General features: G+C 49.2%; 6 protein-coding genes across 6 annotated transcripts in view; 2 read left to right on the top strand and 4 right to left on the bottom strand.

Moving 5' to 3' along the window:
• Positions 1–633: 633 nt before the first annotated feature.
• Positions 634–1536, bottom strand: BDV14DRAFT_201222 (uncharacterized protein; the record flags this gene model as incomplete). The annotated part of the gene is made up of 3 exons (XM_073773695.1): positions 634–717; positions 770–858; positions 912–1536. 3 exons carry the CDS (start codon positions 1534–1536, stop codon positions 634–636), a joined length of 798 nt encoding a protein of 265 aa, XP_073627169.1.
• A 2498-nt stretch (positions 1537–4034) lies between these two features.
• BDV14DRAFT_209516 (uncharacterized protein) lies at positions 4035–5495 on the bottom strand (the record flags this gene model as incomplete). The annotated part of the gene is made up of 6 exons (XM_073775665.1): positions 4035–4160; positions 4214–4694; positions 4747–4776; positions 4840–4958; positions 5010–5122; positions 5174–5495. 6 exons carry the CDS (start codon positions 5490–5492, stop codon positions 4035–4037), a joined length of 1188 nt encoding a protein of 395 aa, XP_073627168.1.
• A 300-nt stretch (positions 5496–5795) lies between these two features.
• BDV14DRAFT_209514 (Zn(II)2Cys6 transcription factor) lies at positions 5796–7556 on the top strand. Its single transcript, XM_073775664.1, has 3 exons — positions 5796–6345; positions 6408–7228; positions 7293–7556. Exons 1-3 carry the CDS (start codon positions 5838–5840, stop codon positions 7524–7526), a joined length of 1563 nt encoding a protein of 520 aa, XP_073627167.1. The 5' UTR covers positions 5796–5837; the 3' UTR covers positions 7527–7556.
• A 933-nt stretch (positions 7557–8489) lies between these two features.
• BDV14DRAFT_190496 (intradiol ring-cleavage dioxygenase) lies at positions 8490–9381 on the top strand (the record flags this gene model as incomplete). Its single annotated transcript, XM_073771347.1, has 2 exons — positions 8490–8699; positions 8764–9381. The coding sequence occupies 2 exons, from the start codon at positions 8490–8492 to the stop codon at positions 9379–9381; spliced, it is 828 nt and encodes a 275-aa protein (XP_073627166.1).
• A 733-nt stretch (positions 9382–10114) lies between these two features.
• On the bottom strand, positions 10115–10498 carry BDV14DRAFT_201219 (uncharacterized protein; the record flags this gene model as incomplete). Its single annotated transcript, XM_073773694.1, has 1 exon — positions 10115–10498. The coding sequence occupies one exon, from the start codon at positions 10496–10498 to the stop codon at positions 10115–10117; it is 384 nt and encodes a 127-aa protein (XP_073627165.1).
• A 4394-nt stretch (positions 10499–14892) lies between these two features.
• The window catches only part of BDV14DRAFT_190495 (putative kinesin light chain), a gene marked incomplete at both ends in the record, with an annotated part of 3971 nt that continues 3503 nt past the window's right edge, over positions 14893–15360 (bottom strand). The window contains one exon of the mRNA XM_073771346.1: positions 14893–15354. Coding sequence (XP_073627164.1) covers positions 14893–15354 — 462 coding nt within the window. The remainder of the gene's footprint in view (positions 15355–15360) is intronic.

The following is a 15360-nucleotide window of genomic DNA, read 5'->3' as shown; positions in this document are numbered from 1 at the left end:
TGAACGGGCTCGTATTGAATTAAGTAGAGTTTACCGATCATTTTGGCGGAGTTGTGCTTAGTTGAAGTTCTATGACGCGGTCAGGGGCAGGCGCACAAATATACATTTTGGCCCAGGGGATGGTGAAAGCCATTTCTCGTCTCCACTTAGAAGCTCTTTCTGCTCTTGCACCCTTCAACTCCGCTCAATATCTTTATGGGAATGTAAGATACTTAGAAGGATAATATGCTAACCTCGCAAGTTTGCATACTACAAATGCCGATTACCCATATTACCCCGCGGTACGTAGATAGTTGTTGGAAGGGAGAAGGGCTCCCTGGCTAGTAGCTCTTACCTTCTAAAAAGGCATGAATGTCCCAGGTTTTGAGGAAAAGATGATCAGACTTGTATTTTATTTAAATTAAAACAGGATTCTCTCCTCAGAGATACATACTAGATGAGAGCAGCTAAGATTAAGCGGCTCTCCAGGCTCCAACCCATCAAAGACCAGGGCGCTCCTGCTCTTGAAATGGTGCTATAATCGGTCGTCTCACTTTATAGATGTTTTTATTGTCACCTCACGCGGACTGCATCACATCCTCAAGGCACCACTACTGAGGGATTTTGTTCATCGGTGCTCTATCACCATCTGGTTCATGTCAAGGTGTATCCTCCATCAATAATGATGTCGGCCCCCGTCATATAGCAGCTAGCATCACTCGCGAGGAAAACATAAGCCTTGAAGAGAGATGTTAGTAGAAAACATTCAACACGAAACAAGGGTACGTACCCCCTTAAGCTCAGCAGCATCACAGATCCTCCTCCCAGGAATCATAGAAAGCCACTTATCAAACAACTCCTTCGGCTGTTGCACAAGCACTAAATAAACCATCAGTATCAATACTTCCAAAGAAGGCCATAGTCAAACCAACTATCAGTCATAATAAACCCCGGCGAAATACAATTCACCCTTGCAAAATCAACCCACTCCACAGCCAAACTCTTCGCCAGATGAACAGCCGCCGCCTTGGACGCATTATATGCAGCCTGCGTCTGCGGGATATTAACGAGCGTCGCACTAACAGACGTCGTGATAATCAAATTCCCTCTGCCCTTCTCTTTAAAGATCTTCCCTGCAGCCTGCGCAGTCCACATAACGCCGTCGTAATTCGCGGCGTTATCCCGCCGCCACGTTTCTTCCGTATACTCAAGACTAGGACAATTCGTGCAAACGCCCGCATTCGCAACAACGATATCCAACGCCCCAAAATCCTTTAAGACCTGATTCATTGTCGTGGCAATGGTGCTGCGCGTCGTAACGTCGGACTGGTACGCCTGCACGTGCACGCCGGTATCAGCGGCGATTTTGGCGGCCGTTTCGTGCGCTTCGGCGTTTGTGCCGTAGATTAAGGCGACGGAGGCGCCTGCTTCTGCGAGGCCGCGGACGATTTCCAGGCCGATGCCGCGTGCACCGCCGGTTACAGCGGCGACTTTACCATTCAAAGAGAATTGGGAGAGGACGTTGCGGTTTACGTCGGGGGGTTGGTAGAGGGGCATTTTGAGGGGTGCTTTGACAAGACGGTTAGGTTTGGGGGTGGTGTAAGATGAAGGACTGGAGCTTAAATCTATGCACTTCTCTGGAGGACTTCTTTGTAGATTAAATAGGCTCGATAACCCCACTATCTATTTATCAGACAGTTATCTTGTCTGCTCACCCAAGACCGAGAATGATGATCGCGTTGAGGGGTTCCTGGGGTTGGATGGAGGGTCAACCCCGCGATCCGCCCCGCCCGCGGGCGCTCGACTCGGCTACCCGATAGGGAAGAATAGCCCTAGCTTTGATTTCCTCTCCGAGTAATTTATGCGGTGGCTCCCAATGCTCTATGTTCCATTTCATTATCACAAAGCTCATGCTTTACATGTGCCTGAATATCCAAATCTAGCACAGCGGTATAGCATCTGAGAAAGCAATTCTTAGGTCAGGTGGAATGTAGATGGTGCGCATTATAATCATGCAAGGCCAAGTCCGTGTCCGTTACCCCATGCCCCTATTAGCCTGGAAGAAACAATATACACCATTTTGGGGTAACTAGTAATACATAGTATCAGGCAACAGCCCTCATCTCAAAACGATCTATTACCCAGGGACATCCCATCCATCCCCACCATCCCAAGAACGTGCTGATTAAACGAGAACCACTCTCCCTATCTCGGATCCAGTTCAAACCCTCAATCCTCCGCTGGAGTGTTCCCCTCGATACCAGAGCGAGCACTAGAGCCGGAAGCACTAGTCCCTGGAGAGATATCAAGAGCCCCAATCCCAGACAGACCAACATGTCCCCTTCCAAATCCAGGCTGCATGCCCGGTCCAGAGGTACGAGTCGAACTCAGCTTACAGCTGCGATGTATCCACTTGTGGACTACCGGTGGACCCCGTACCACATTTGAGCTCCGTGTATCGCGCGGCCACATCGTAGAAGAGCTGGAAGAGGCTTTAGCGTTTGCCGAGAGCACTAGAGGCAAGGCTCATGGAGTGGACGAAGGAGTGAAGGAGGTCTAGATCTTCGAGGGACTGTGTTTGAATGTTGTTGCAGAAGAGGGCGAAGAAGGGGGCGAAGGGTGTGGTTATTATTGTCCTATTTAAGAGAGAAGTCCGGTTCAGTAACAGGGTCTTCAAATATACAACTGGCTGACGAATATTGTAAGAAAGGAAAGAGGGATATGTACACGTACCACGTGATAAAAGCAGGAAGAAGCGGCGAGTACCCCGTCCCCAAGTCAGTACTAAACTTCTGATGCCGAGTGATATCCTGTTGTGAGGGAGGAGAGCCGTTGTACTTCGTCCGAGGCGGCGATGAGTCCGGTCAAGGCTAGACCGGGGGTGGTATCTGCTATGGACTGGAGCCAAGCTTCCTATATATAATGTTAGCAAACGTCTCAGAGAGTCCTTCGCCTCATAGAGGGAATAGCTAGTTAGGACAGACATTTGTCCGAGTCGATTCCTCACAATGCTGGCTGATTCCATGCACCACCTCAAGCTCCCGCTCCATCCGCACCCCAGTGGGCGTGGAAAAGAACTTGAGCCCGTATAGTCTTTCGTAAGTTCTTGCTGCCAGATTGGAAAGTTAGATCATGTCTCGGCAATATCGCAGTACCTCGGGCTCTCCCTGGCCTTTGCGCTGGCCGGGATGACCCTGCGGCAGAGGGACGGTAATGTCACAGTCGGGAATGGTAGACAATCGACCAACTTGCAAGGGCAGCGTCTTTTGAAGAAAGTACAGAATACAGAACAGCTGTTCGCCGGCATTGGGAGTACGGGACATGTTACTGTTTGTGCCGCCTGCTTTGGTGTGGAGCCTAATGAGGTTGAGATTTCCGATGAAGTCGTTACTAGGGACCAAGCCATGGCAGGTGTCTATGGCAAATACAGTCTGGATTGGAATGTCAATATAGGAGTTCCAAGGGGAGGGAACGAAGAGCGCTTACCCCCAGTGCCAGTGCTAGGAACTTGTCATAGCTGTCCACCAAATGGCGAGATCTGGATAAAAAGGCTTGCTAACATGTCAGTAAAAGCAGGTTAAGCGTCTTAACCAGAGAGGATAAAATAAAGCAATTAGAAGCGTCTCTAGACGACTCAAAACAAAACAGAGAAGATTTGGATGTCTTGAGGGCACCTGATAGGATGATCAGCCCGCTCAAAAACAATCCTATATAAATTGTTGATTGCTGCAGCCTAATTCTGGCCTTAGGTAGGCTCTTAAAGGATGGGTTATAGGGGGGGAAGACGGTCCCCGATTTGAAAACATTAAGTGCTATCGCTAAAAAAATACTTGAGCAAGGAACACAGAGGACGCAGCTCACCCGGGTATTTTGGATACAGTAAGTTTGGTTTAATATGTCTTTTGATTTGTGTTCAACGTCAGAGGCTGGAAAATGCGTCTCTAATAATAGTTTGGTTTTGGATGAAGAAGCGGGAAATACGACAAGTGGTGTAGACAATGAACCTAACATGGAGCTTTCCTACCCGTACTATAGTTCTACACCTGGGCTCATGTCTAGGCGGCGGCGGCAGGCCAATCGTTGTAGTTCTCATCGGGCGTTGCGTACGGGCCATAGTAAACCGTGTTGCCTCGGTCATTCTCAGCAAAAGGGATGCCGTGCTTGACTCGAGAAATAACGTCCTGTAGCAGTTAGACACCTCAACAGATCCACACATGCAATTAACATAACTCACTGGGTTATAGATAAACGGCCTGGCAAACGTGATCAAATCCAGCTTCCCTTCATCAACGAGCCTCTCCGCCTCCGCAACCGTATAATCATGGTTCGCCATCAACAACGACGGACCCCCTGGGAACTTGACAAGTCCGCCAAAGTCCAGAACCGGGTCATACCCAGGCGGAAGAGGCAAGTCATCCGGCCGAGCAAGGGTTCCAAAGAAATCTCCCGTGCCGCCGTTGTGATTTGCGCCGCGGCGACCAATGTTGATTATTCCGACTTTGCGGGCGACGAGCTCATTTATCAAAAAAGTGTATGTTTCTTTCATCTCTTCGAATGAGACGGCTGAGTCATTGAGAAAATCTGTTGGATTGATCTTTACGCAGATTAAGGATGGGCTGCTGAAGACGTCGCCTATGGTGTCGACGAGCTCGAGGACGAAGCGACAGCGGTTCTCGACGGAGCCGCCGTAGGCGTCTGTTCGTTTGTTTGCATGACTGTGAGTTGTTAGATCATGTACTTCTTGAATAATTCAAAATTTCTGCTCACGTCATCAGGAACTCATGGGGTAGATAGCCACTAGAGCCGGAATTTCACTTGTCAGCTTCTTGGACAACAGATGAGGAAAGACATGGGATTTACCCTTGAGCAAGGAGCTCGACACCATCAAAGCCAGCCTTCTTGGCTAGCACCACGGCCCGTCGATACATTTCCACGAACTCACGAGGATCTTTGATAGCTTCGATGTTATCGGTATGCCCCTACATAGACATGGTAAGTAGTGCCTCTCCTACATTCCCGAGAATTCATACAGGACAACCAGGAAGATCTCGATACTTCCCAGCATTAGCCTTGATACTCGATGGTGCCATAACACGACCGCCCTTCTCTTTCATGATCGGCATCTGGTCATGCTGACAGCGTCCTAGGTACATTTAGCATGATTATATGTGGTCTCAAGGCTTGGGAAATATACCTGCGTGCCAAGCCTGAAAGAATATCCTTCCCCCTTCATCGTGGACTGCATCGGTAACCTTCTTCCAAGAAGCAGAATGTTCTTCATCAATCATAACGGGCGCATATCTCCAGTCGCAGCCGGTCCAGTCAATGAATGTTCCCTCGTTGACGATTAAGCCGGTTTCGTCCCTCGCCCTTTCAGCATAATGCTTTACTTGAGCTACACCGGGCTTGAAGTTGTCAATGCAGCGGTTCCGGGTCATCGATCCCATAACGACGCGGTTTCGCAGGGATAGGGTGTTGCCGACCGTAATCGGTTGCAAGAGGCTGGACGTCATGATTTAGGTACAGAGAAACCAAGTTGAGTATTGATGAAGGGCAAAATGGAAAGAACAAATCGTCTCTTATATATCCTGCCGGAACCCATTATGTCAATTTCAGCTGACAGCTGCGCAAGACTACACGATACTCTGGTTGGCAGACGACGAAGTAGAAACCGGAGAAGGTTCGGGATCACCGGGATATCGCGGGTGCGGGGCCGCAGCCAGCCCAAACCGCCAATCAAAAGTGCTCATTCCCGAGCCCAATCCCGGTCTTGCGGTTCGGTCCCCCGACTCTATTTCAACTTGCTCCGCCATCGTCATGTCTTTTCCGGAGTAACTATCTACATCATTTCCACCAGAATGAAGGCCGCAACGGCATGTCAGCAATGTCGGCTCTCGAAACGAAAGTGTATTCGCTTGGGACCGGGCCAGGCCTGCAACGCCTGCCAGCAACGGGGCATTAAGTGCAGCGGTAAGCTACAAGCTCAAGATGACAATAGCTCTGCCCCAACTCCGTCAGAGCCCGGCGAGAGCATTCTGTCTCTTGATATGTCAGTGGAGTTGGTGGAGCTCTATCTTGAGAAGATTCACGATCGCCCTCACAGTCTTTTCCATCCCGCCACGCTCCGGACGCAGCTGCGCGACGGCACTGCCGGCGACGCATTGGTGTTTGCCATATGCGCCATTGGCTCGAAGTTTTCAGCTTATCCTGATCGTTTGGGTCTAGAGAAGCGACTTGCGGGTGAGGCGAAACGGTTACTCCAGGCAGACATCGAGAACATCTGTATCCGAAACATCCAAACCTGTATCCTCATTGCGACATTGAGTGCTGGGAATTGCGAGACTACTCCTGAGGCTCTTTACTTTAGTAAGTCATGACACCTTGTAAGTTATGGTACGTCTAGCAGAACCCGAGCTAACCGTAATCAGGAATCGCAACTTCCATGGCAGAAATCATGGACCTCAACGCCTCAACTATGACGGGCTCCGCAATTGACCGAGAGATTGTCCGACGAATCTGGTGCTCACTTTACTTTGCAGACCGATGGTGCTTTTCGGGACTTGGTTTGCGTCGTCATATGGATGAGTTTCTCAGGCCATCGTGCAGTCTTCCCATGGACGAAATGGCATTCCGATCTCTGCAGTTAGGCCAGACAGTCCCGGCCAATGTCCCCTGGAAGCCTGGGATCTGGACGCACATGACCATGTTGACTCGGTATTTTGGGCCCATCCAAGATCTCAACCGTCGTGTTGCAAGGGACGACATAGACGCAACTGAACTAGGCGAAGCCGTTGAGCAGTTAGGAAACCAGCTCGAGGCATGGAGTGAGGCTCTCCCAACTGATATGCAAATGACTGTCCAGAATCTGCATACCCAACAACAGAACATTGGTGGACCCTTTGTTGCCCTTCACCTGACGTACCATCATTACTCAACCCTACTATATTTCCAGTTCCTCGAAAGTCAATCACAATCCCCGCCCTCAAACTCAACATCATGTGCATACGCCGATCGCTGCAAAGAACATGCCCTGTCTTTCAGTAGCCTTCTTCATCTTTCACGTCAGATAAAGGGCTGTGAGACGAACTATCCAACGGTTGGCCACATGGTCACGGTTTCGTCTTCTGTTCTATTGCACACTCTCGCACTCGGTGACCTCTCAGAGCTTGAAGGTGCTCGTCGCGCACTCAATGCAAACTTCGAACTCCTGATCGAGCTACAACAGTATTGGCCTGCGACGTCTGCTATGGTATGTCCAACCTTTATGATAAGATACCTTATACACCCATGTTCACTAACAACGCACTCCATAGATCAAGCGACTAATAGCCTTTCAAAACCTGTGCCTCTTATCCACCGAATCGCATAGACTAGACGGTTGGATGGTGAGATTTCTCCTAGAACACTCGCGTCCATTGGGAAAGAGGGAGCTGCCTTGTCTACCGACGAATGTAGATGCAGAGGCTGAAAGCATAGCGTCAAAGACCAGAGAGTGGATGCAGCTAGGGAGGTATATGGACTTGAGCCTTCCTGAGACTAGAAGTTAAGAAAGTATTTTAGCTAAGCCTAATGATGGGTATGATGTCGGTTCTCAGAATGCATGTTACATATATTGTACATCCTTTAACTCTTCATTCAGTCTTCATGGTAGAACAATGCTGGCCTAGAGGTTAACCCTGTCTCAATCCAAAGTTGCTGCGCTAGCTTAGGTTACGACAGCTGCTCCGAAGGTATAGTATACACCTCCACATGATCGGATTTGATGACCGGAATTGTGTCTTCCAATCAAAAACCCTCCAATCGAGGTGACCCAGATAAACTACTCTAAATGTTTTATAATGCGCACGTCAGTTCTAGCGGACTGAAGAATATGAAAGGGGCGCAGCTTGATAAGGCTAGACTACCGCGTACATACGCAAGGCTATTTGACGTTTTAATTCCGACGCCGTAATAATCCCGACCTTCTGCGCCGTAAACACCCAAGACAGCAGTGATCTACGGCCCACTCGAGCCGCGACATACAATATTCAGTTGATTCTCGTATATTAGATGGTGATAGGGAGATTTTCTAGAAACATGTCCACGTAAGGGACCGGAATTCCAGCTAAAGCACGGCAGTCCAGGCGTCTGTCTCCAAGTATTTATATGGTTGACTCCTGCACCATCTGAGCATTGGAAAATCACAGCACTGCTCAGTTCCTCCCCTGTCAAGTCAGATCCAATCACTCGCTCATCATGCGCTTCTCAATTGTCGGCGCAGCGCTTGCGTTTTCTTCTATTGCATTTGGTACCAGCCCGTCACATTTCAATCACCATAATTATACTGGTCAATACCTAGCTAACCAGAACGTACCCCAGCTCACCCCGAAAAGTTGACCACGGCCTCAGCCAAACATCACCACATTACCCGCTCAACCTCGTCATGCGCAGCTAAGATCGAGGCCCGCCGGGAAGAGATCTCTCTCCGCCGTCGCGAGAGTCTCTTATCCCGCCGTTCCGAGAATTCGGCTATGCTCGCTGAGCGCAACGTCTACCCTACAATCCAGAACACGACCTGCGTTCTCGCCCCCGAGACCATCTGGGGACCTTACGGCATTGACGGCGAGCTCCACCGCCATGATGTGCGTGAAGGCCAGAAGGGCATTGACCTCTACCTCGACATTGGTGTTATCGATGTGGAGACCTGTGAACCTATGCCTGATGCTTACCTGACAATCTGGGTATAATTTACCCTTCCTCTACAAAGCAACCATAAGAAACTCCTATACTAATGACTCTTACTAGGCTTGCAACGCAACAGGCACCTACTCCAGCTACACCGGCATCGACCCCGACACAGCCGAGCTACTAGACGGCTGGACCAAGAACGACGAAGGCACAACCGACAACGAGACCTTCCTCCGCGGAATTACCAAGACCGATTCCGAGGGAATGTCCGAATTCCTCACCATTTTCCCAGGCTACTATACCTCCCGCACGACGCACATCCACGTCACGGTTCAAACCAACGTCACGGACGACGAAACCAGCTACAGCACCGCTGCAGTCCAGCACATCGGCCAATTATTCTTCGAGGAGGACCTGCTCAACACCGTCTACCAGGAAGAGCCATATGTGCAGCATCTGGCGACACTGAACCGCACGAGTAATGCTGAGGACTCGCTGCTGTCTTCAATTGGCGACGGTTATTCGCCGATTATTTCGACTGCGCTGTTGGGTGAGACTTTTGCGGAGGGGTTGGTTGGGTATATTACGATTGGTGTTAATCGGTCTGCCGAGGCGAGGGAGGTTACGGGTACTGATGTCAACCCGCAAGGGTTTATTCCTACTGTTACTCCTTCTGCGGGGGCTCAGGAGGCGGCGTATGCGCTTGACCGTGAGGAGGGGTATGTTGACAAATAGATGGTTGTTGGGTTGGGTAGAGGACCTACCCATTTGCTCTCTGTCTAGTTTGCTGGATGCAGCTGTATTATATTTCACTTTTGGTCTATGGACCTTCAATCAGGATAAAACCCATTGAATATCTCGTTGAACGCCCTACAAGGATAATCTACGAGTTCCTACTTCTCATCGTTCTTCCGTTAGCCGTCACCAACATCGTCCTTCAATCTAAACAGGGTGGTCTTCGCCATTCGTAGATTGTATACGCTATATTCCTCGAAAGCATGAACAACTTGCATAGATAGAGCGGTAATTCAAGACCTGGAATTCAAAAACCAGGCCGAGTTACTGCCGGCAGTACTTGCAATTTATATTCAAATAGAAATACCAAACAACGTTCACCAGTCCCAAAAGCATAAACTACCTCCTTTCCTCTGTCCTGCCCCTCCGAACTTATAACATCCCACAAGTCCCAAAGCGACCCATCCAACGCCCTCGGCTCAACCCAATCTTTTCACTCCTCTGGCCACGAGCCCACACCAACAATAACCATCTCCAGCGGATTTTCTCCACTTATACCACCCTTTCAGTACCCTTTCCCCCCATTAATACCCTCCGAAAGATAAGAATGTAAGATGATGCTACCCACGGCCTCTCCACTCAGGCTCTTTTCGCATTTCGGAACAAGCCCCCGCAATTCCATAAGAAACTTAAAGTCTTTATGCCAACAGTGCGAATCAATAATCGCAATCCTTTACACTCCCAGGCGCGAAAGTACGTCGGGACCCGGTTCGATGGGGTAATTGGAGTCCCATTCCGGATCACTGATAACTAATTGCTTTAGATCGGGGCACGCCTTGGCCTTCTCTAGAAACGCGTCGTCCATAGTCGGTTGGAAGATCGCGAGGCGTCGGAGCCGCGGCCAGGGGTGCCAATACTCGTCGTTGAAGGGCGTGAATTCCTCGATTGCAGTAAAGTGAGACAGTGCTTTGCGGAAGAGCAACTGGATGTCGTTTAGGTTGTTGGAGCGGGCGTCGCACCAGTTCGGGCTGAAATATATCACGAGGCGTCGGATGTTGTTGGCTAGGAGGTCGGGGAACTCGTTAAGGGAATTGGCGATAAGATAGATTCGTGGCATGTCATCACCGTAGAATTGCCAGTACCTGTTGGGGGCGAAGAAAAGAGTATATCCTCTTTTGCGGACAGGCGTTGGGGTGTTTGCTGGACAAGACAAGGTTGATGACGAAGGGTTGGTTTGCTGGAATTGGTTTCCTTGAATCGGCTGTTTTAGTTTACGATCAAGATTGATATAGAGTCAATGCGTGAAAAGTAATTCGCGGGCTAGCTGATAGGTGATGGTTGACGTTGGGGTTAGATTGACCAGCGTGCGGGTGACGGGATGATTTGCTGGTAATATTGCTTGCGGCTCCGGGATAACCAGGGCGTCAATAATAAGGTGAATCACCTACGTGGGGAGGAACGGTTTAGTCGTAGTTTCCGTAATCATGATCACAAGGTGTACTGTTAGATTAAGGGTATAGATGCTGTCCGCTCTGAAATTACTCACCAAGTCGTCGAGTAAATCGCCGCATACTTATATAAGGGTATTTGAGAGGGCATTGTCAGTTTCTGAAGGACATCCTTTGGGAATTCAATTTCGGAGAACAAACAGTAAGATTACGATTATTTGTCATGCATTGATAAAGCTGGACCATTTAGGATGAAACGTGCGTCGCAAGGCAATTCATAGACCGCAGAGCAAAACGCTCCAGTTTTACAGTTCAACAAATGCATGCGTATTTTGAATCAAAGAATGATACACTACTCTTGATACGAATACATGGCACCAGAAAAAACCTTCCCTTGCAAGCCACCCAATCCTAGATACTTTCTGCCTCAAACACCTGGCCCGGATAATCCCACAGTGTCCCATCAAAGAAACGATCCTGAACCCATTTACTGACTGGCTTGTACTTGGCACCATGAAACTCATTCACCAGCTCATACGCCAACTCTTGAGGCGTCAACTCTTCGCGCGTCGACTCATCATCCGTAGCCAAGGGAATTCCAATAAATACCATCTTTCTCGAGCCTTTCTGCGTGCCAGGCTCATAGCAAGTGCTCATTAGATTCCAGATAAAAGTCCTCTCAAGCAAAGGTGTATTATTGTTATACTTGTGGCACTTCTCCCCCACCAGTCATCATGTTCCTTGTCCACAAAGGCAAGCCGCTCTATTTCCCGCCACTGCATTCTATACGGGGGAGCGGGTTCCTCCGCATCTTCGGGGTTCGTGATAACGAGATTCTTGAAAGTCGGGCAATGTTGGACTTGATCGACAAAATTCTCCCAATGAATACTCCCTAGCATCGGGTCATAGAGAGCCAATCGACGCAGCCGCGGCCAGAGATACCACAGTGCCGCTCCAAGGCAGCAATACTCCTCCACAGCCTCAAGACGCAAGAAACATTTCCGGAATGTACTCGAGATAGGCGGTGCGAAATCGCGTCGCACCTCGCAAAAGTCGAACATGTCGCAATCTAGGACAAATAAACGAAGATTCTGGCAGAGGATGGCCGAGAGAGATTCGATGTTCGGTAGTAGCTCGTCGGACGTTGGGATGCCGGAGTAGTAGGTGGCTGGAGACTGGAATGGTGCAAGGAAGAGGGCGCATCCGCGGTCTTGTCTTGTCTTGGTCAGTGCCAGTTTAAGGCGTAGTTCGCTGCTGCTTATTGCCTCTTCGAGCTTTCTTTTGCTGTCTAGATATAGGCAGTGCTTGAGGAGAAGGCCACGGGCTATATTGTGCGTTGCCTTGCATACTTTCAAGGAGCTGCGTAGTGTGCGAGTAACTGGATCTTGTGGGTGGAAAACCAGGGATGGGTGGTTAGGGATTAATGCCTCCACAACATGGAATATCAGTTCGGTTGGAAGTATTGGTGTACAAACAAACAAACAATTCATTAACGCCCGGTGGCTAAGCCAAAAGGGCAACTATCACTAGTCTACTAGTACATGTCCTAAGATATGCCTTGTCTCCTTGTGGCCCATACAAAAACACTTTTAACATATGTCGTGCCGTTTGTCAGTATTGTAGGAGAGTCTCGTGGGTTAGTAAATTTTATCAGTAGGCTGGCTTGAAGGCGCTTCTTCAAGTGTTCAACATCCTATCTTTGGCAGTTGAAGCGCGTCTACCATGTCTGGCACGAGGTGGTTGGTGTGGGTTAGTTCGGGAAGGGTGGGTGATTTGTGTTCAACGATATGGTTAAGTGACGTCAAGTCGGCCGGTGGGGATTGCAAACCGTATTGACGCTCGTACCGCTTCCAGATTTAGAGTCCAGTCTTGATTATCCGTGGGCGATTTCCCGCCTAGGAAGAAGGATATGTTGCCTCGGTGGGTGCTAGTACATTGCAGCATTTCTGTCCGATGTGTCGTCCATCTCCGACATTGAAAGAGAAAGTGCTCTACTGTCTCTCTTGCTTGTCCACATTCACACTAATTGGTTTGCGCAACGTTGATTCGGTAGAGGTAAACGTTTAGTCTTGCCATGCCCGTCCGGAGCTGGGCCAGCACGCTTGCTTCTTTCCCTGATAGTCGATCATACAGCTGTCGAGTGTGCTTGCCTGGGAGGGCCGCGTCCACCCTTTTCACGTGTTTGCCTACTTTCTCGGGCAAGGCTTTGCTGGTGTCTTGTTGGGATTGTGCGATGTTAAGGGTGGTTAATTTCATTCTAGGGAGCTGTGTGTATGGCATGGGGTCCTCTTAGGTCGCTGCCCTGGCCTGCACTTTAGCGAGGCCCAGCAGTTTGTTTTCCTCGCTTGTGGAGACCCAGCAGATCGTGATCCTGTTTCCATTTTTCCACAGTCTTTTGATTAGCTTGTATATCAGGCACACGTGCTCCTGGCCCGACTGTTGTCGCGGGTTCCCCAGGGAAAGTGCGGCCGCTTTGTTACTTGTTAGCAGCATGACTCTGTATAGTTTTAGTACTGGTAGCATCTTTAATGCGTGTGCCATTGCTGCCAGCTCTCCCGAGTATGGGTTCTGCTCCAATCTTGCGCCCAGTGTGACGGAGAAGGCCTTTAGTCTCGGCTTCTTGTACTTGGGCGGTTGCTTCTGAATAACTCCACCAAATCCCACTACCTCATTCCATGCCGAGCTGCTGACTGCGATCTGCATAGATCCGCCGGCTTCTGCTGGTGACTCTAAGGTTCCTCCACTATCAGTCTGCAGTCGTTCCTCCCATGGTGCTAATGTAAATGGATTGATGGTTTCCAGTGTTTCCATCTCGATGTTTTTCAGCACATCTGCCACCTGATATAACGGGAAGCGGTGGAATCTTCGGAATTTCCTGATACGATCCGTATTCCTGCGGAGAGGGTTGGTTTCTGGTAGGGTGTGGATGTCCGTCCACATCTTCACTGCCCGTTTCCAGAACCGGCTTTGCGCCGAGGCAATGTGAGCCTCTGCTTCCGCCACACTGGTTGCAACGGTAAGGAATGTTCCCACTATTGCTTGAGCTCCAATCCGTTGAACCCGGTTAATGGGCCCGCTGGCCTTATCCTTAAAAGCGTGCATCCAGATATTAAAGGCATAGTCCACCACTGGGGCAACAGTTGACGTGAACAACTGCCGCGCTGTTGAGGGAGATAAGCCTTTGAGTCGTTTGAGCTCCATCGCTGCTGCTAGGCCCTTGGACGCTGCCCTGGCTATGTGTGCCTTGTATTTGAGTCTAGTGTCCATCACCACTCCAAGGATCTTATTGGTGTACAGTGCCTTGTACAACCGCCCTGCCCACCCAGAACATTGCAAGTTTATTTGTCAAACCCTCAAAATGGGGCCCATCCTTATACGGTTAGCGCAGTAGATAATTCTCTTGGCAAGCTATGTCACGTTTTGAAATTCCTTACAGTTTCAGCCTGACTTTACCCTCCGTATGTGTTGATACATAGATCTCTTCCGGTGAAGAATATGTGAGAGGCTTGAAGAAAGAATACTCTCAAATTCATGGCTTACAGTGTACATTAATTCCTATTCTATATCAATCTTGTAATACCATTAGGCCGTAAACTTCGCTAGGCTTGTTATATATGCTTTGTGGAGTAATTGATGGCTAAAGAAGAACAAGTTCAGTTCATTACAACGCAGGGGGAGGATACAAGGGCGTAGGTTTAATATTAGCTACGGCAACGGATTGTGTCAGGTGCTGCATCATGAGTCGTGGTTGAACCAGGACTGAAAATGAATTCAACCCGCACTTTATTATCTGTGGAAGAAATTCATGAAGACTCGACGTTTCCGGCCAACAGGTTTTGAAGCCGAGGCGATAAGATTGTCGGCAGAAATGTCCACTGAAGAACCTGCAACAAGCTGGTAACAAAAACATGCTGATTCTTGCAGCTATAGTGACTAAATTGAATTCAATTACTACAGCCACTATTCCAAGGACCATGATAGATCATTCAAGATTAGCTACTAGGTCAACAACGTGTGGCCATTTATAATAGAAGGTAGATTATAACCTATGCGCAGGACTGTATTAATCGATTTCTTCCTGCGTGGCTTGGCCTCGTGACGTGGGCGATGGTGCTCTGGAAGCAATGATGAGGGGATGATCAACAGAGAGGAATGCCAATGCTAATTGGCCCTGGGTCTGAGGCAGACTGGTGTGCCGTACACGGTGTGACTGAGTCAGTATTGCAGCTGTAGTGTGCTGGGGTAGAAACGGTTGCAGATGCTCTGATTGTTCAATTTGAGGTGGTGGAGGTGGGAATCGTTTATTCAAGATCAAATCATGCTCGCCCTGCCAGTCATCCAGAGCATTAACGGCGTCCCTAGTGGCGGGGTGATCTGGTCCTAATACTTTGTGTCTTAGCCGACAGGATTCTTTAAACAAAGCTAAGGCTTCCAAGACCCTTCCTTGAAATTTCCATGTGAAGGCCAAGTTGACCATGCTGGTCAGAGTAGAGGGATGCTCAGCTCCCAGCACTGTCTTGAATGTCTCCAT

This window comes from Aspergillus stella-maris, assembly GCF_047715825.1.
Source record: "Aspergillus stella-maris strain CBS 113639 unplaced genomic scaffold BDV14scaffold_35, whole genome shotgun sequence".
Lineage (NCBI taxonomy): Eukaryota > Fungi > Ascomycota > Eurotiomycetes > Eurotiales > Aspergillaceae > Aspergillus > Aspergillus stella-maris.
The sequence above is the reverse complement of the archived record's forward strand: the minus strand, read 5'-3'. Positions and strand labels throughout refer to the sequence as shown.